This window comes from Pleurodeles waltl, chromosome 6 (assembly GCF_031143425.1).
Source record: "Pleurodeles waltl isolate 20211129_DDA chromosome 6, aPleWal1.hap1.20221129, whole genome shotgun sequence".
In the NCBI taxonomy this organism is placed as follows: domain Eukaryota; kingdom Metazoa; phylum Chordata; class Amphibia; order Caudata; family Salamandridae; genus Pleurodeles; species Pleurodeles waltl.
In genome coordinates this window covers 1,203,982,982-1,204,003,914 of record NC_090445.1, presented here as the reverse complement: position 1 = coordinate 1,204,003,914, position 20,933 = coordinate 1,203,982,982, and the positions used below count along the sequence as shown (strand labels likewise).

At 48.9% G+C, this 20,933-nt stretch overlaps 1 protein-coding gene across 2 annotated transcripts in view; it reads right to left on the bottom strand.

Annotated features, from left to right (window-relative positions):
- LOC138300753 (nucleolar RNA helicase 2-like) overlaps positions 1–20,933 on the bottom strand; it is a 338,402-nt gene that overhangs the window by 248,895 nt on the left and 68,574 nt on the right. For both annotated transcript variants that reach the window (XM_069240509.1, XM_069240510.1), the window contains exons 5-6: positions 11,880–12,058; positions 10,415–10,532 (exon numbers count right to left, since the gene is read on the bottom strand). In XM_069240509.1, coding sequence (XP_069096610.1) covers positions 10,415–10,532; positions 11,880–12,058 — 297 coding nt within the window. The remainder of the gene's footprint in view (positions 1–10,414; positions 10,533–11,879; positions 12,059–20,933) is intronic.

Here is a 20,933-nt window from a genome sequence, read left to right as displayed (position 1 = left end):
ACTCCAACGCTGCTCCCAAGGGAGTAAACCCCTGCTAATGAAAGCAACAGGCTGGTCAAGGCCATCATCATTTGTTTGGGACAAAACTGCCCCTATCCCATGTTCAGAGGCATCTGTCTGCACAATGAACTGCTTGGAGTAATCTGGAGCTTTTGGAACTGGTGCTGTGCACATTGCTTGTTTCAGGATGTCAAAGGCCTGTTGGCATTCTACAGTCCAGTTTACCTTCTTGGGCATTTTCTTGGAGGTGAGTTCTGTGAGGGCTGTAACAATGGATCCATATCCCTTCCCAAACCTCCTATAGTACCCAGTCAAGCCAATGAATGCCCTGACTTGAGTCTGGGTTTTTGGAGCTGCCCAGTCCAGAATAGTCTGGATCTTAGGCTGGAGTGGCTGAACTTGGCCTCCACCTACAAGGTGTCCCAAGTAAACCACAGTTCCCTGCCCTATCTGGCATTTGGCTGCCTTGATAGAGAGGCCTGCTGATTGCAGAGCCTTCAAAACCTTCTTCAGGTGGACCAGGTGATCCTGCCAGTTGGAGCTAAAGACAGCAATATCATCAAGATAAGCAGCACTAAAGGACTCCAACCCAGCAAGGACTTGATTCACCAACCTTTGGAAGGTGGCAGGGGCATTCTTTAAACCAAAGGGCATAACAGTAAACTGATAATGCCCATCAGGTGTGGAGAATGCTGTCTTTTCTTTTGCTCCAGGTGCCATTTTTATTTGCCAGTACCCTGCTGTTAAGTCAAAGGTACTTAAGAATTTGGCAGCACCTAATTTGTCTATCAGCTCATCAGCTCTAGGAATGGGATGGGCATCTGTCTTGGTGACAGAATTAAGTCCTCTGTAGTCCACACAAAACCTCATCTCTCTCTTTCCATCTTGGGTGTGAGTTTTGGGGACTAAGACCACTGGGCTAGCCCAGGGGCTGTCAGAGTACTCAATTACTCCCAATTCCAGCATCTTGTGGACTTCCACCTTGATGCTTTCCTTAACTTGGTCAGACCGTCTGAATATTTTGTTTTTGACAGGCATGCCGTCTCCTGTGTCCACATCATGGGTACACAGGTGTGTCTGACCAGGGGTTAGGGAAAAGAGCTCAGCAAACTGTTGCAGGACCCTCCTACAATCAGATTGCTGTTGGCCAGAGAGGGTGTCTGAATAGATCACTCCATCAACTGAGCCATCTTTAGGGTTTGATGAGACAAGATCAGGGAGAGGTTCACTCTCAGCTTCCTGATCCTCATCTGTTACCATCAACAGATTCACATCAGCCCTGTCATGGAAGAGCTTAAGGCGGTTCACATGGATCACCCTCTTGGGGCTCCTGCTAGTGCCCAGGTCCACCAGGGAGGTGACCTGACTCTTCTTCTCTAGCACTGGGTAAGGGCCACTCCATCTGTCCTGGAGTGCCCTGGGAGCCACAGGCTCCAAAACCCAGACTTTCTGCCGTGGTTGAAATTCAACCAGTGCAGCCTTTTGGTCATACAAAAACTTCTGGAGCTGTTGGCTGGCCTCAAGGTTTTTACTTGCCTTTTCCATGTACTCTGCCATCCTTGAGCGAAGGCCAAGTACATAGTCCACTATGTCTTGTTTAGGCTCATGAAGAGGTCTCTCCCAGCCTTCTTTAACAAGAGCTAATGGTCCCCTTACAGGGTGGCCAAACAGAAGTTCAAAGGGTGAGAACCCTACTCCCTTCTGAGGCACCTCTCTGTAAGCGAAAAGCAGGCATGGCAAGAGGACATCCCATCTCCTTTTGAGTTTTTCTGGGAGCCCCATGATCATGCCCTTTAATGTCTTGTTGAATCTCTCAACAAGGCCATTAGTTTGTGGATGATAGGGTGTAGTGAATTTATAAGTCACTCCACACTCATTCCACATGTGTTTCAGGTATGCTGACATGAAGTTGGTACCTCTGTCAGACACCACCTCCTTAGGGAAGCCCACTCTGGTAAAGATACCAATGAGGGCCTTGGCTACTGCAGGGGCAGTAGTCGACCTAAGGGGAATAGCTTCAGGATACCTAGTAGCATGATCCACTACTACTAGTATGTACATATTTCCTGAGGCTGTGGGAGGTTCAAGTGGACCCACTATGTCCACACCCACTCTTTCAAAGGGGACCCCCACCACTGGAAGTGGAATGAGGGGGGCCTTTGGATGTCCACCTGTCTTACCACTGGCCTGACAGGTGGTACAGGAGACACAAAACTCCTTAACTTTCTGGGACATGTTGGGCCAGTAGAAGTGGTTGACTAACCTCTCCCACGTCTTGGTTTGTCCCAAATGCCCAAGCAAGGGGAATATCATGGGCTAAGGTCAGTATGAACTCTCTGAACGCCTGAGGCACTACCACTCTCCTAGTGGCACCAGGTTTGGGATCTCTTGCCTCAGTGTACAGGAGCCCATCTTCCCAATAGACCCTATGTGTTCCAGTTTTCTTGCCATTTGACTCTTCAGCAGCTTGCTGCCTAAGGCCTTCAAGAGAGGGACAGGTTTCTTGCCCCTTACACAACTGCTCCCTTGAGGGTCCCCCTGGGCCTAAGAGCTCAACCTGATAAGGTTCCAACTCCATAGGCTCAGTTCCCTCAGAGGGCAGAACTTCTTCCTGAGAAGAGAGGTTCTCTTTTTGTTGTTGTGTTGCAGCTGGTTTCCCAGCTGACTTTCCTTTTCTCTTGGTAGGCTGGGCCCTTTTTCCAGACTCCAGCTCTACTTTTTCACCCTGTGCCCTTGCACTGTGCCCTTGTCTTGACACACACCAGTTCAGGGATACCCAGCATGGCTGCATGGGTTTTCAGTTCTACCTCAGCCCATGCTGAGGACTCCAGGTCATTTCCAAGCAAACAGTCTACTGGGATATTTGAGGAGACCACCACCTGTTTCAGGCCATTGACCCCCTCCCCACTCTAAAGTTACCATAGCAATGGGATGTACTTTAGTCTGATTGTCCGCATTGGTGACTGGATAAGTTTGTCCAGCCAGGTATTGACCAGGGGAAACCAGTTTCTCTGTCACCATTGTGACACTGGCACCGGTATCCCTCAGGCCTTCTACACTTGTCCCATTAATTAAGAGCTGCTGCCTGTATTTTTGCATGTTAGGAGGCCAGGCAGCCAGTGTGGCTAAATCCACCCCACCCTCAGAGACTAATGTAGCTTCAGTGTGACACCTGATTTGCTCTGGGCACACTGTTGATCCCACTTGGAGACTAGCCATTCCAGTGTTAGCTGGAGTGGAGTTAGAAGTGGTTGTTTTCTTGGGACAGGCCTTGTCTCCAGTTTGGTGTCCAGGCTGATTACAGCTACGACACTAGGCCTTTTTGGGATCAAAGTTTTTACCCCTGTACCCAAAATTGTTTTGTGAAAAGGCTCTGGGCCCACCCTCCTGTGCAGGTTTTTGGGGGCCTGTAGAAGACTCTTTACTATTTTTGTTTTTGGCTGTCTCACCACCCTTCCCCCTGGGGAGGTTTTGTGACCCCTTTCTTTTGGTCACCCCCTGTGGAAGTCTTGGACACCCTAGTCTTGACCCAATGGTCCGCCTTCTTTCCCAATTCTTGGGGAGAAATTGGTCCTAGGTCTACCAGATGCTGATGCAGTTTGTCATTGAAACAATTACTTAATAGGTGTTCTTTCACAAATAAATTGTACAGCCCATCATAATTACTTACACCACTGCCTTGAATCCAACCATCTAGTGTTTTTACTGAGTAGTCTACAAAGTCAACCCAGGTCTGGCTCGAGGATTTTTGAGCCCCCCTGAATCTAATCCTATACTCCTCAGTGGAGAATCCAAAGCCCTCAATCAGGGTACCCTTCATGTGGTCATAAGATTCTGCAACTTTTCCAGAGAGTGTGAGGAGTCTATCCCTACACTTTCCAGTGAACATTTCCCAAAGGAGAGCACCCCAGTGAGATTTGTTCACTTTTCTGGTTACACAAGCCCTCTCAAAAGCTGTGAACCATTTGGTGATGTCATCACCATCTTCATATTTAGTTACAATCCCTTTAGGGATTTTCAACATGTCAGGAGAATCTCTGACCCTAGTTATGTTGCTGCCACCATTGATGGGTCCTAGGCCCATCTTTTGTCTTTCCCTTTCTATGGCTAGGATCTGTCTTTCCAAAGCCAATCTTTTGGCCATCCTGGCTAACTGGATGTCCTCTTCACTGGGGTTATCCTCAATGATTTCAGAGATGTTGGTCCCTCCTGTGAGGGAAGCATCATCTCTGACTATTATGTTTGGAGTCAGGGCTTGAGAGGCCCTGTTCTCCCTAAATAGGACTGGTAGGGGGGAATTTTCCTCCAAGTCACAATCTTCATCTTCTGTGTTGCCACCCTCAGAGGGGTTGGCCTTTTCAAACTCTGCCAAAAGCTCCTGGAGCTGTAGTTAGGAAGGTCTGGCGCCCATTGTTATTTTCTTTATTTTACAGAGTGACCTTAGCTCCCTCATCTTAAGATGGAGGTAAGGGGTGGTGTCGAGTTCCACCACATTCACATCTGTACTAGACATTATGTTTCTAAAAGTTGGAATACTTTTTAAGAATCTAAAACTAGTTCTAGGTTCTAATTCAAACTTTCTCAAAACTTTTAAACACTAAAAGAAATGCTAACAGGGACTAACACAAGGCCCTAGCAGGACTTTTAAGAATTTTGAAAAATAGCACAAATTGTAAAAATCCATTTCTAATGTAAATTTTTGGAATTTGTCGTGTGATCAGGTATTGGCTGAGTAGTCCAGCAAATGCAAAGTCTTGTACCCCACCGCTGATCCACCAATGTAGGAAGTTGGCTCTCTATGCACTATTTCAAAGTAAGGAATAGTATGCACAGACACAGGCAATAAATGAGGAACACACACTCAGAGACAATTCCAGCCAATAGGTTTTGGTTATAGAAAAATATCTTTTCTTAGTTTATTTTAAGAACCACAGGTTCAAATTCTACATGTAATATCTCATTTGAAAGGTATTGCTGGTAAGTACTTTAGGAACTTTGAATAATTACAGTAGCATATATACTTTTCACATAAAACACAAATAACTGTTTTAAAAGTGGACACAGTGCAATTTTCATAGTTCCTGGGGGAGGTAAAGTATTGTTAGGTTTTGCAGGTAAGTAAACCACCTACGGGGTTAAGATTGGGGTCCAAGGTAGCCCACCGTTGGGGGTTCAGAGCAACCCCAAAGTCACCACACCAGCAGCTCAGGGCCGGTCAGGTGCAGAGTTCAAAGTGGTGCCCAAAACGCATAGGCTTCAATGGAGAGAAGGGGGTGGCCCGGTTCCGGTCTGCCAGCAGGTAAGTACCCACGTCTTCGGAGGGCAGACCAGGGGGGTTTTGTAGGGCACCGGGGGGGGGGGGGGGGGGGGGGGGGGACACAAGTCCACACAAAAAGTGCACCCTCAGCAGCGCGGGGGCGGCCGGGTGCAGTGTGCAAAAAAGCGTCGGGTTTCCAATGGGAGTCAATAGGAGACCAAGGGGTCTCTTCAGCGGTGCAGGCAGGCAAGGGGGGGGCTCCTCGGGGTAGCCACCACCTGGGCAAGGGAGAGGGCCTCCTGGGGGTCACTCCTGCACTGGAGTTCCGATCCTTCAGGTGCTGGGGGCTGCGGGTGCAGGGTCTTTTCCAGCCGTCGGGATGTTAGAGTCAGGCAGTCGCGGTCAGGGGGAGCCTCGGGATTCCCTCTGCAGGCGTCGCTGTGGGGGCTCAGGGGGGACAACTTTGGTTACTCACTGTAGGAAGTTGGCTCTGTATGTGCTATTTCAAAGTAAGGAATAGCATGCACAGAGTCCAAGGGTTCCCCTTAGAGGTATTATAGTGGTAAAAATAGATAATACTAATGCTCTATTTTGTGGTAGTGTGGTCGAGCAGTAGGCTTATCCAAGGAGTAGTGTTAAGCATTTGTTGTACATACACATAGACAATAAATGAGGTACACACACTCAGAGACAAATCCAGCCAATAGGTTTTTGTATAGAAAAATATCTTTTCTTAGTTTATTTTAAGAACCACAGGTTCAAATTCTACATGTAATATCTCATTCGAAAGGTATTGCAGGTAAGTACTTTAGGAACTTCAAATCATCAAAATTGCATGTATACTTTTCAAGTTATTCACAAATAGCTGTTTTAAAAGTGGACACAGTGCAATTTTCACAGTTCCTAGGGGAGGTAAGTATTTGTTAGGTTAACCAGGTAAGTAAGACACTTACAGGGTTCAGTTCTTGGTCCAAGGTAGCCCACCGTTGGGGGTTCAGAGCAACCCCAAAGTCACCACACCAGCAGCTCAGGGCCGGTCAGGTGCAGAGTTCAAAGTGGTGCCCAAAACACATAGGCTAGAATGGAGAGAAGGGGGTGCCCCGGTTCCGGTCTGCTTGCAGGTAAGTACCCGCGTCTTCGGAGGGCAGACCAGGGGGGTTTTGTAGGGCACCGGGGGGGACACAAGCCCACACAGAAATTTCACCCTCAGCAGCGCGGGGGTGGCCGGGTGCAGTGTAGAAACAAGCGTCGGGTTGGTAATGGAAGTCAATGGGAGATCTAGGGATCTCTTCAGCGCTGCAGGCAGGCAAGGGGGGGGTTCCTCGGGGAAACCTCCACTTGGTCAAGGGAGAGGGACTCCTGGGGGTCACTCCTCCAGTGAAAGTCCGGTCCTTCGGGTCCTGGGGGCTGCGGGTGCAGGGTCTCTCCCAGGTGTCGGGACTTAGGATTCAAAGAGTCGCGGTCAGGGGAAGCCTCGGGATTCCCTCTGCAGGCGGCGCTGTGGGGGCTCAGGGGGGACAGGTTTTTGTACTCCCAGCCTTAGAGTAGTCCTGGGGTCCCTCCTGAGGTGTTGGATCGCCACCAGCCGAGTCGGGGTCGCCGGGTGCAGTGTTGCAAGTCTCACGCTTCTTGCGGGGAGCTTGCAGGGTTCTTTAAAGCTGCTGGAAACAAAGTTGCAGCTTTTCTTGGAGCAGGTCCGCTGTCCTCGGGAGTTTCTTGTCTTTTCGAAGCAGGGGCAGTCCTCAGAGGATGTCGAGGTCGCTGGTCCCTTTGGAAGGCGTCGCTGGAGCAGGATCTTTGGAAGGCAGGAGACAGGCCGGTGAGTTTCTGGAGCCAAGGCAGTTGTCGTCTTCTGGTCTTCCTCTGCAGGGGTTTTTCAGCTAGGCAGTCCTTCTTCTTGTAGTTGCAGGAATCTCATTTTCTAGGGTTCAGGGTAGCCCTTAAATACTAAATTTAAGGGCGTGTTTAGGTCTGGGGGGTTAGTAGCCAATGGCTACTAGCCCTGAGGGTGGGTACACCCTCTTTGTGCCTCCTCCCAAGGGGAGGGGGTCACAATCCTAACCCTATTGGGGGAATCCTCCATCTGCAAGATGGAGGATTTCTAAAAGTCAGAGTCACCTCAGCTCAGGACACCTTAGGGGCTGTCCTGACTGGCCAGTGACTCCTCCTTGTTGCTTTCTTTGTTCCCTCCAGCCTTGCCGCCAAAAGTGGGGGCCGTGGCCGGAGGGGGCGGGCAACTCCACTAAGCTGGAGTGCCCTGCTGGGCTGTGACAAAGGGGTGAGCCTTTGAGGCTCACCGCCAGGTGTCACAGCTCCTGCCTGGGGGAGGTGTTAGCATCTCCACCCAGTGCAGGCTTTGTTACTGGCCTCAGAGTGACAAAGGCACTCTCCCCATGGGGCCAGCAACATGTCTCTGGTGTGGCAGGCTGCTGGAACTAGTCAGCCTACACAGACAGTCGGTTAAGTTTCAGGGGGCACCTCTAAGGTGCCCTCTGTGGTGTATTTTACAATAAAATGTACACTGGCATCAGTGTGCATTTATTGTGCTGAGAAGTTTGATACCAAACTTCCCAGTTTTCAGTGTAGCCATTATGGTGCTGTGGAGTTCGTGTTTGACAGACTCCCAGACCATATACTCTTATGGCTACCCTGCACTTACAATGTCTAAGGTTTTGTTTAGACACTGTAGGGGTACCATGCTCATGCACTGGTACCCTCACCTATGGTATAGTGCACCCTGCCTTAGGGCTGTAAGGCCTGCTAGAGGGGTGTCTTACCTATACTGCATAGGCAGTGAGAGGCTGGCATGGCACCCTGAGGGGAGTGCCATGTCGACTTACTCATTTTGTTCTCACTAGCACACACAGGCTTGTAAGCAGTGTGTCTGTGCTGAGTGAGAGGTCTCCAGGGTGGCATAAGACATGCTGCAGCCCTTAGAGACCTTCCTTGGCATCAGGGCCCTTGGTACTAGAGGTACCAGTTACAAGGGACTTATCTGGATGCCAGGGTCTGCCAATTGTGGATACAAAAGTACAGGTTAGGGAAAGAACACTGGTGCTGGGGCCTGGTTAGCAGGCCTCAGCACACTTTCAATTGTAAACATAGCATCAGCAAAGGCAAAAAGTCAGGGGGCAACCATGCCAAGGAGGCATTTCCTTACACTCACGGTCTTGGAGTCACCGGAGGGTCCTCCCTGAGGTGTTGGTTCTCCACCAGTCGAGTCAGGGTCGCCGGGTGCAGTGTTGCAAGTCTCACGCTTCTTGCGGGGACTGCAGGGGTCTTTAAATCTGCTCCTCTGTAACAAAGTTGCAGTCTTTTTGGAACAGGGCCGCTGTCCTCAGGAGTTTCTAGTCTTTCTTGAAGCAGGGCAGTCCTCTGAGGATTCAGAGGTCGCTGGTCCTGGGGAAAGCGTAGCTGGAGCAGGTTTCTTTAGAAGGCAGGAGACAGGCCGGTAGGACTGGGGCCAAAGCAGTTGGTGTCTTCTTTCTTCTTCTGCAGGGGTTTTCAGCTCAGCAGTCCTCTTCTTCGGTAAGTTGCAGGAATCTAAATCTTTAGGTTCAGGGAAGCCCTTAAATACTAAATTTAAGGGCGTGTTTAGGTCTGGGGGGTTAGTAGCCAATGGCTACTAGCCCTGAGGGTGGGTACACCCTCTTTGTGCCTCCTCCCAAGGGGAGGGGGTCACAATCCTATCCCTATTGGGGGAATCCTCCATCTGCAAGATGGAGGATTTCTAAAAGTTAGAGTCACTTCAGCTCAGGACACCTTAGGGGCTGTCCTGACTGGCCAGTGACTCATCCTTGTAATTCTCATTATTTCCTCCGGCCTTGCCGCCAAAAGTGGGTCCGTGGCCGGAGGGGGCGGGCAACTCCACTAGCTGGAGTGCCCTGCGGTGCTGGAACAAAGGGGGTGAGCCTTTGAGGCTCACCGCCAGGTGTTACAGCTCCTGTCTGGGGGAGGTGTTAGCATCTCCACCCAGTGCAGGCTTTGTTACTGGCTTCAGAGTGACAAAGGCACTCTCCCATTGGGGCCAGCAACATGTCTCGAGTGTGGCAGGCTGCTAAAACCAGTCAGCCTACACAGGTAGTTGGTTAAGGTTTCAGGGGGCACCTCTAAGGTGCCCTCTGGGGTGTAGTTTACAATAAAATGTACACTGGCATCAGTGTGCATTTATTGTGCTGAGAAGTTTGATAGCAAACTTCCCAGTTTTCAGTGTAGCCATTATGGTGCTGTGGAGTTCGTGTTTGACAGACTCCCAGACCATATACTCTTATGGCTACCCTGCACTTACAATGTCTAAGGTTTTGCTTAGACACTGTAGGGGCACAGTGCTCATGCACTGGTGCCCTCACCTATGGTATAGTGCACCCTGCCTTAGGGCTGTAAGGCCGGCTAGAGGGGTGACTTATCTATACTGCATAGGCAGTGTGAGGTTGGCATGGTACCCTGAGGGGAGTGCCATGTCGACTTACTCGTTTTGTTCTCACCAGCACACACAAGCTGGCAAGCAGTGTGTCTGTGCTGAGTGAGGGGTCCCCAGGGTGGCATAAGCTATGCTGCAGCCCTTAGAGACCTTCCCTGGCATCAGGGCCCTTGGTACCAGGGGTACCAGTTACAAGGGACTTACCTGGATGCCAGGGTGTGCCAATTGTGTATAACAAAAGTACAGGTTAGGGAAAGAACACTGGTGCTGGGGCCTGGTTAGCAGGCCTCAGCACACTTTCAATTCAAAACATAGCATCAGCAAAGGCAAAAAGTCAGGGGGTAACCATGCCAAGGAGGCATTTCCTTACACTCAGCTCCAAACTTGAGCACAGCACAAAGATCAGAGCACTGTTATAAGAGTACTGACCAAGTGACAAAGCAAGACACTAAAACACTTCCTACACCGCCTACTCAATAAACCCACACTCTTACCAAAGCACAAGATTAGGAGGGGTGTGCTAGTCATTCTATTCTGCATCTCCACCTTACAGCAAAAGTAATTTTGCTCTGTACTGTATATTTACCAGTTGAGAGGGAAACTAATATCATGTAGCAGTACTCAGCGTTTCTAATTCATATAATCTCTGGTATAATTAAATGAGTGAGTGGAAATAGCCTAATTGAATAAAGAGTACTTACATTGAGAAATAGCCTAATTGAATAAAGAGTACTTACATTGTGCACGATATGCTGTTCCACCATAGAAACAATCAATTGTGAGTTTTTTAGTAATGTCTTTAAAGTCTCTAGACACCTGAATGGCCAGCTCCCTTGTTGGAGTAAGAACAAGCACCTGCAATAAAACAAAGCATTCTTAAAAGTCAAACGGTCTGGCACTTAAACAATAATCCCAGGTGAATTTAAAACAGTCAAAGAATGTCTAATTGCAGAAAGGGAATAAATTATCTTTAAATGATTTCACCAAAATAAAAGCAACAAGTAACCTACCTGTAACAGCGAACATACATTTATATACTTTGCACTACCATACCATGTGCTGGTTAAGCACAGAAATGTCTAGACACACAGACATTCCAGTGGTGTGGACTGAGTGGATGCCTCTTTCTTTTACCCAGAATGCTGTGGAAATGTCAAACTTTGACGCTTTCTGTGAGGGAAATTTGTGGAACCTATGGAGAACAAAAGTCATAAATCCCAGTATTCTATCATTTTACTCAATAAAAAATAAATTAAAAAAAGTATTTGTGATTGGATTTATATAGCGGTTACTACCCCTGCAAGGTTTTGAATCCCTTTATGGCGAGTAGCACACTACTCCAGAACGCAAGGGTAGTGGTTTATCTAGTGGTTATTTGTGGGTACTGCAAATCATCACGATTTATGAGGGGGCATTTTTCACACAGGAAACGAATGGTCTTGAAACCCTCCATGGAAACATCTATAATTTAGCTTGAATGTAACTGATTCCTGGGGTGTGGACAACTGCGGTACTTAGGCACTGGTTGGTTATCACCTCGGAAACCTGCCAACCACAGACAATTCTAGAACCTAGACACCTGGAGGAGTACAGAGTGCTATGCTATGCATTGAACATATCAGTTTTTCTTACCCAGACAGCCTTTCTATGTCATACGTTAGTTGTCAATTCTGCTGCTAACCCCTAATTTGACATCTGTTAGGTAGTCTAAGTAAAATAATCTGCTGGGATCCACTCAAGTGTCATCACCCTAGACTCCTGTGGGCTTCTAGTTGGCAAACATTTTGAGGACTGGTACTTTTTTCTGGTTGCTGGTAGAACCCACGCTCAGATACTGAAGATATTCCTTAGGGAAAGTGGAAACATCTGGTGATTTAGGCATAGTTTTGACATTTACAGTGCATTTCCTTGTATAAATCAGGATAGCAGAGTTGGGCTAAGTCCACATATCATCCTACTTCGATGCTGAATGGCTACACTTTTCAGACTCGGGTCAGTTGCCACCTGGGGAAATCTACCAAACCCAAGCAGATTTGTAACCCTGGTTAGTCGGTTTCACTTTCAATTTACATTTGTAACATATATAACTCCATCTCTCTCAAAGTAATGAGGGATCATAAAATGGTAGGTACTTTCAAATACAAAAATACAATTTCCAAAGAGAATGAAGCAAACTTCTTATTTGTATTCCTAGACAATCACCTTGGGGGCTCTGCCTCTCTTCCGATCTTGGTCAACTCCTTGAAGTTTTTCGATCAAAGGAATAGCAAAAGAGAAGGTTTTCCCTGTCCCAGTTCGAGCTTGAGCAACGACATCTTTACCACTATACACCGAATGAAATGTCTTTACTTGCACAGGAAACAAATGTGTTACACCTCTTGCTGGAAAATAAAACATAAATGCCATGTTACATTTAAATTCATAACTTAATACTCTTCAGAGTATTTAAAGCCAAAACATTCAGATAAGTGAAATATACAAACACACAAGTAAATACAAAACTGCAAGCCCAACACTACGTATGCAAATCGTGTGTACCTGCAGCTACAAATCCCACCGAACATATACATACACACATAACATTACTTAACCTTTAATCATCTATTCAGAGCAGGGAGTGGTGTAGATTCACATGCTCTGCATATTGCGGACATCTAGTTTTGGGACATTAGAAACTTGATTTTCTTCGAAGAAGTTTGAATCAACAGCACACCACCATTTTAGATGGTTTTCTACTCACAGGATGTGCAGTCTAAGTGGGGAGCTCTGTCGTGAAAGTATGAGGTACATAGTAAAAGTAGTGAAAAAGAGAAACTTCTGATCATAGCTGGCTTCTAAAGAGGAGAATGGGTGTATGTGACTCTACAGCACTACATGCTACAAACATATGGTTATAAAGTAGGTAACATTTTCTGTTCGTAGCATGCGCAGCTGTAGATACACATGCTCTGCATACACTGTAAATTGAGGCTAGAGGGATTAACACCAGCATAGTCCTCCCCGGAAATGCCTGACTTAAGATACCAGGGTATTGATCCAAGGTGCGGCAGAACTTCTTAAACACCAGTTTTTATGAAGAAGTATACAAAAAAAAAAAAAAAGTACACAAAAAAATCTACACTTGAGTGCATCTCCACATGTATCCCCAGACATGGGCACAGTCTCACTGTGCCACTAAAACCAAGTGTAGGAAGTTGGCTCTGTATGTGCTATTTCAAAGTAAGGAATAGCATGCACAGAGTTCAAGGGTTCCCCTTAGAGGTAAAATAGTGGTAAAAAGAGATAATACTAATGCTCTATTTTGTGGTAGTGTGGTCGAGCAGTAGGCTTATCCAAGGAGTAGTGTTAAGCATTTGTTGTACATACACCTAGACAATAAATGAGGTACACACACTCAGAGACAAATCCAGCCAATAGGTTTTGTATAGAAAAATATATTTTCTTAGTTTATTTTAAGAACCACAGGTTCAAATTTAACATGTAATATCTTGTTTGAAAGGTATTGCAGGTAAGTACATTAGGAACTTTGAATCATTTCAATTGCATGTATACTTTTCAAGTTATTCACAAATAGCTATTTTAAAAGTGGACACAGTGCAATTTTCACAGTTCCTGGGGGAGGTAAGTTTTTGTTAGTTTTACCAGGTAAGTAAGACACTTACAGGGTTCAGTTCTTGGTCCAAGGTAGCCCACCGTTGGGGGTTCAGAGCAACCCCAAAGTTACCACACCAGCAGCTCAGGGCCGGTCAGGTGCAGAGTTCAAAGTGGTGCCCAAAACCCATAGGCTTCAATGGAGAGAAGGGGGTGCCCCGGTTCCAGTCTGCCAGCAGGTAAGTACCCGCGTCTTCGGAGGGCAGACCAGGGGGGTTTTGTAGGGCACCGGGGGGGACACAAGCCCACACAGAAATTTCACCCTCAGCGGCGCGGGGCGGCCGGGTGCAGTGTTAGAACAAGCGTCGGGTTCGCAATGGAAGTCAATGAGAGATCAAGGGATCTCTTCAGCGCTGCAGTCAGGCAAGGGGGGGCTTCCTCGGGGAAACCTCCACTTGGGCAAGGGAGAGGGACTCCTGGGGGTCACTTCTGCAGTGAAAGTCCAGTCCTTCAGGTCCTGGGGGCTGCGGGTGCAGGGTCTTTTCCAGGCGTCGGGACTTAGGTTTCAGAGAGTCGCGGTCAGGGGAAGCCTCGGGATTCCCTCTGCAGGCGGCGCTGTGGGGGCTCAGGGGGGACAGGTTTTGGTACTCACAGTCGTAGAGTAGTCTGGGGGTCCTCCCTGAGGTGTTGGTTCTCCACCAGCCGAGTCGGGGTCGCCGGGTGCAGTGTTGCAAGTCTCACGCTTCTTGCGGGGAGATTGCAGGGTTCTTTAAAGCTGCTCCTTTGGATAAAGTTGCAGTCTTTTTGGAGCAGGTCCGCTGTCCTCGGAAGTTTCTTGTCGTCGTCGAAGCAGGGCAGTCCTCAGAGGATTCAGAGGTCGCTGGTCCCTTTGGAAGGCGTCGCTGGAGCAGAGTTCTTTGGAAGGCAGGAGACAGGCCGGTGAGTTTCTGGAGCCAAGGCAGTTGTTGTCTTCTGGTCTTCCTCTGCAGGGGTTTTCAGCTGGCAGTCCTTCTTGTTGTTTCAGGAATCTAAAATCTTAGGTTCAGGGAAGCCCTTAAATACTAAATTTAAGGGCGTTTTTAGGTCTGGGGGGTTAGTAGCCAATGGCTACTAGCCCGGAGGGTGAGTACACCCTCTTTGTGCCTCCTCCCAAGGGGAGGGGGTCACATCCCTAATCCTATTGGGGGAATCCTCCATCTGCAAGATGGAGGATTTCTAAAAGTTAGAGTCACCTCAGCTCAGGACACCTTAGGGGCTGTCCTGACTGGCCAGTGACTCCTCCTTGTTATTCTCATTATTTTCTCTGGCCTTGCCGCCAAAAGTGGGGGCCGGGGCCGGAGGGGGCGGGCAACTCCACTAGCTGGAGTGTCCTGCGGTGCTGTGACAAAGGGGTGAGCCTTTGAGGCTCACCGCCAGGTGTTACAGCTCCTGCCTGGGGGAGGTGTTAGCATCTCCACCCAGTGCAGGCTTCGTTACTGGGCTCAGAGTGACAAAGGCACTCTCCCCATGGGGCCAGCAACATGTCTCTAGTGTGGTAGGCTGCTGGAACCAGTCAGCCTACACAGATAGTCGGTTAAGTTTCAGGGGGCACCTCTAAGGTGCCCTCTGTGGTGTATTTTGCAATAAAATGTACACTGGCATCAGTGTGCATTTATTGTGCTGAGAAGTTTGATACCAAACTTCCCAGTTTTCAGTGTAGCCATTATGGTGCTGTGGAGTTCGTGTAAAACAGACTCCCAGACCATATACTCTTATGGCTACCCTGCACTTACAAGGTCTAAGGTTTTGCTTAGACACTGTAGGGGCACAGTGTTCATGCACTGGTACCCTCACCTATGGTATAGTGCACCCTGCCTTAGGGCTGTAAGGCCTGCTAGAGGGGTGTCTTACCTATACCGCATAGGCAGTGAGAGGCTGGCATGGCACCCTGAGGGGAGTGCCATGTCAACTTACTCCTTTTGTTCTCACTAGCACACACAAGCTGGTAAGCAGTGTGTCTGTGCTGGGTGAGGGGTCTCTAGGGTGGCATAATACCTGCTGCAGCCCTTAGAGACCTTCCCTGGCATCAGGGCCCTTGGTACCAGAGGTACCAGTTACAAGGGACTTATCTGGATGCCAGGGTGTGCCAATTGTGGAATCAAAAGTACAGGTTAGGGAAAGAACACTGGTGCTGGGGCCTGGTTAGCAGGCCTCAGCACACTTTCAATTCAAAACATAGCATCAGCAAAGGCAAAAAGTCAGGGGGCAACCATGCCAAGGAGGCATTTCCTTACACAACCCAACCCCCCCCCCCCCCCCCCCCCCCCCAAACGAAAGAGGATGAGACTAACCTTTCCCAAGAGAGTCTTCATTTTCTAAGTGGAAGAACCTGGAAAGGCCATCTGCATTGGCATGGGCAGTCCCAGGTCTGTGTTCCACTACAAAGTCCATTCCCTGTAGGGAGATGGACCACCTCAACAGTTTTGGATTTTCACCTTTCATTTGCATCAGCCATCTGAGAGGTCTGTGGTCAGTCTGAACTAGGAAGTGAGTACCAAAGAGGTATGGTCTCAGCTTCTTCAGGGACCAAACCACAGCAAAGGCCTCCCTCTCAATGGCACTCCAACGCTGCTCCCTGGGGAGTAACCTCCTGCTAATGAAAGCAACAGGCTGGTCAAGGCCATCATCATTTGTTTGGGACAAAACTGCCCCTATCCCATGTTCAGAGGCATCTGTTTGCACAATGAACTGCTTGGAGTAATCTGGAGCTTTTAGAACTGGTGCTGTGCACATAGCTTGTTTCAGGGTGTCAAAGGCCTGTTGGCATTCTACAGTCCAGTTTACTTTCTTGGGCATTTTCTTGGAGGTGAGTTCTGTGAGAGCTGTTACAATGGATCCATATCCCTTCACAAACCTCCTGTAGTACCCAGTCAAGCCAAGGAATGCCCTGACTTGAGTCTGGGTTTTTGGAGCTGCCCAGTCCAGAATAGTCTGGATCTTAGGCTGGATTGGCTGAACTTGGCCTCCACCTACAAGGTGTCCCAAGTAAACCACAGTTCCCTGCCCTATCTGGCATTTGGATGCCTTGATAGAGAGGCCTGCAGATTGCAGAGCCTTCAAAACCTTCTTCAGGTGGACCAGGTGATCCTGCCAGGTGGAGCTGAAGACAGCAATATCATCAAGATAAGCTGCACTAAAGGATTCCAGCCCAGCAAGGACTTGATTCACCAACCTTTGGAAGGTGGCAGGGGCGTTCTTTAAACCAAAGGGCATAACAGTGAACGGATAATGCCCATCAGGTGTGGAGAATACTGTCTTTTCTTTTGCTCCAGGGGCCATTTTGATTTGCCAGTACCCTGCTGTTAAGTCAAAGGTACTTAAGAATTTGGCAGCCCCTAATTTGTCTATTAGCTCATCAGCTCTAGGAATGGGATGAGCATCTGTCTTGGTGACAGAGTTGAGACCTCTGTAGTCCACACAAAACCTCATCTCTCTCTTTCCTTCTTTGGTGTGAGGTTTGGGGATTAAGACCACTGGGCTAGCCCAGGGGCTGTCAGAGTACTCAATTACTCCCAATTCCAGCATCTTGTGGACTTCCATCTTGATGCTTTCCTTAACATGGTCAGACTGTCTAAAGATTTTGTTTTTGAGAGGCATGCTGTCTCCTGTGTCCACATCATGGGTACACAGGTGTGTCTGACCAGGGGTTAGGGAAAAGAGTTCAGCAAACTGCTGCAGGACCTTCCTGCAGTCAGACTGCTGTTGGCTAGAGAGGGTGTCTGAGTAGATCACTCCATCAACTGAGCCATCTTTAGGGTCTGATGAGAGATCAGATCAGGGAGAGGTTCACTCTCAGCTTCCTGGTCCTCATCTGTTACCATCAACAGATTTACATCAGCCCTGTCATGGAAGAGCTTAAGGCGGTTCACATGGATCACCCTCTTGGGGCTCCTGCTTGTGCCCAGGTCCACCAGGTAGGTGACCTGACTCTTCCTCTCTAGTACTGGGTAAGGGCCACTCCATTTGTCCTGAAGTGCCCTGGGAGCCACAGGCTCCAGAACCCAGACTTTCTGCCCTGGTTGAAATTCAACCAGTGCAGCCTTTTGGTCATACCACAACTTCTGGAGTTGTTGGCTGGCCTCAAGGTTTTTACTTGCCTTTTCCATGTACTCTGCCATCCTTGAGCGAAGGCCAAGTACATAGTCCACTATGTCTTGTTTGGGCTCATGAAGAGGTCTCTCCCAGCCTTCTTTAACAAGAGCAAGTGGTCCCCTTACAGGGTGGCCAAACAGAAGTTCAAAGGGTGAGAATCCTACTCCCTTCTGAGGCACGTCTCTGTAAACGAAAAGCAGACATGGCAGGAGGACATCTGTAAGGAAATGCCTCCTTGGCATGGTTGCCCCCTGACTTTTTGCCTTTGCTGATGCTATGTTTACAATTGAAAGTGTGCTGAGGCCTGCTAACCAGGCCCCAGCACCAGTGTTCTTTCCCTAACCTGTACTTTTGTATCCACAATTGGCAGACCCTGGCATCCAGATAAGTCCCTTGTAACTGGTACTTCTAGTACCAAGGACCCTGATGCCAAGGAAGGTCTCTAAGGGCTGCAGCATGTCCTATGCCACCCTGGAGACCTCTCACTCAGCACAGACACACTGCTTGCCAGCTTGTGTGTGCTAGTGAGAACAAAACGAGTAAGTCGACATGGCACTCCCCTCAGGGTGCCATGCCAGCCTCTCACTGCCTATGCAAGTATAGGTCAGTCACCCCTCTAGCAGGCCTTACAGCCCTAAGGCAGGGTGCACTATACCATAGGTGAGGGTACCAGTGCATGAGCATGGTACCCCTACAGTGTCTAAACAAAACCTTAGACATTGTAAGTGCAGGGTAGCCATAAGAGTATATGGTCTGGGAGTTTGTCAAACACGAACTCCACAGCACCATAATGGCTACACTGAAAACTGGGAAGTTTGGTATCAAACTTCTCAGCACAATAAATGCACACTGATGCCAGTGTACATTTTATTGCAAAATACACCCCAGAGGGCACCTTAGAGGTGCCCCCTGAAACTTAACCGACTGTCTGTGTAGGCTGACTAGTTCCAGCAGCCTGCCACACTAGAGACATGTTGCTGGCCCCATGGGGAGAGTGCCTTTGTCACTCTGAGGCCAGTAACAAAGCCTGCACTGGGTGGAGATGCTAACACCTCCCCCAGGCAGGAGCTGTAACACCTGGCGGTGAGCCTCAAAGGCTCACCCCTTTGTCACAGCCCAGCAGGGCACTCCAGCTTAGTGGAGTTGCCCGCCCCCTCCGGCCACGGCCCCCACTTTTGGCGGCAAGGCTGGAGGGAACAAAGAAAGCAACAAGGAGGAGTCACTGGCCAGTCAGGACAGCCCCTAAGGTGTCCTGAGCTGAGGTGACTAACTTTTAGAAATCCTCCATCTTGCAGATGGAGGATTCCCCCAATAGGATTAGGGATGTGACCCCCTCCCCTTGGGAGGAGGCACAAAGAGGGTGTACCCACCCTCAGGGCTAGTAGCCATTGGCTACTAACCCCCCAGACCTAAACACGCCCTTAAATTTAGTATTTAAGGGCTACCCTGAACCCTAGAAAATTAGATTCCTGCAACAACAAGAAGAAGGACTGCCTAGCTGAAAACCCCTGCAGAGGAAGACCAGAAGACAACAACTGCCTTGGCTCCAGAAACTCACCGGCCTGTCTCCTGCCTTCCAAAGAACTCTGCTCCAGCGACTCCTTCCAAAGGGACCAGCGACCTCTGCATCCTCCGAGGACTGCCCTGCTTCGACGACGACAAGAAACTCCTGAGGACAGCGGACCTGCTCCAAAAAGACTGCAACTTTGTTTCAAGAAGCAGCTTTAAAGAACCCTGCAATCTCCCCGCAAGAAGCGTGAGACTTGCAACACTGCACCCGGCGACCCCGACTCGGCTGGTGGAGAACCAACACCTCAGGGAGGACCCCCGGACTACTCTACGACTGTGAGTACCAAAACCTGTCCCCCCTGAGCCCCCACAGCGCCGCCTGCAGAGGGAATCCCGAGGCTTCCCCTGACCGCGACTCTCTGAAACCTAAGTCCCGACACCTGGAAAAGACCCTGCACCCGCAGCCCCCAGGACCTGAAGGACCGGACTTTCACTGCAGAAGTGACCCCCAGGAGTCCCTCTCCCTTGCCCAAGTGGAGGTTTCCCCGAGGAAGCCCCCCCTTGCCTGCCTGCAGCGCTAAAGAGATCCCTAGATCTCTCATTCACTTCCATTGCGAACCCGACGCTTGTTCTAACACTGCACCCGGCCGCCCCCGCGCCGCTGAGGGTGAAATTTCTGTGTGGGCTTGTGTCCCCCCCGGTGCCCTACAAAACCCACCTGGTCTGCCCTCCGAAGACGCGGGTACTTACCTGCAAGCAGACCGGAACCGGGGCACCCCCTTCTCTCCATTGGAGCCTATGCGTTTTGGGCACCACTTTGAACTCTGCACCTGACCGACCCTGAGCTGCTGGTGTGGTAACTTTGGGGTTGCTCTGAACCCCCAACGGTGGGCTACCTTGGACCAAGAAGTGAACCCTGTAAGTGTCTTACTTACCTGGTAAAACTAACAAAAACTTACCTCCCCCAGGAACTGTGAAAATTGCACTGTGTCCACTTTTAAAATAGCTATTTGTGAATAACTTGAAAAGTATACATGCAATTGAAATGATTCAAAGTTCCTAATGTACTTACCTGCAATACCTTTCAAACAAGATATTACATGTTAAATTTGAACCTGTGGTTCTTAAAATAAACTAAGAAAAGATATTTTTCCATACAAAACCTATCGGCTGGATTTGTCTCTGAGTGTGTGTACCTCATTTATTGTCTATGTGTATGTACAACAAATGCTTAACACTACTCCTTGGATAAGCCTACTGCTCGACCACACTACCACAAAATAGAGCATTAGTATTATCTATTTTTACCACTATTTTACCTCTAAGGGGAACCCTTGGACTCTGTGCATGCTATTCCTTACTTTGAAATAGCACATACAGAGCCAACTTCCTACAACATCCCATCTCCTTTTGAGTTTTTCTGGGAGCCCCATGATCATGCCCTTTAATGTCTTGTTGAATCTCTCAACAAGGCCATTAGTTTGTGGATGATATGGTGTAGTGAATTTGTAAGTCACTCCACACTCATTCCACATGTGTTTTAGGTATGCTGACATGAAGTTGGTACCTCTGTCAGACACCACCTCCTTAGGGAAACCCACTCTGGTAAAGATACCAATGAGGGCCTTGGCTACTGCAGGGGCAGTAGTCGACCTAAGGGGAATAGCTTCAGGATACCTAGTAGCATGATCCACTACTACTAGGATGTACATATTTCCTGAGGCTGTGGGAGGTTCTAGTGGACCAACTATGTCCACACCCACTCTTTCAAAGGGGACCCCCACCACTGGAAGTGGAATGAGGGGGGCCTTTGGATGCCCACCTGTCTTACCACTGGATTGACAGGTGGGGCAGGAGAGGCAAAACTCCTTAACCTTCTGGGACATATTGGGCCAGTAGAAGTGGTTGACTAACCTCTCCCACGTCTTGGTTTGTCCCAAATGCCCATCAAGGGGAATATCATGGGCTAAGGTCAGAATAAACTCTCTGAAACCCTGAGGCACTACCACTCTCCTAGTGGCACCA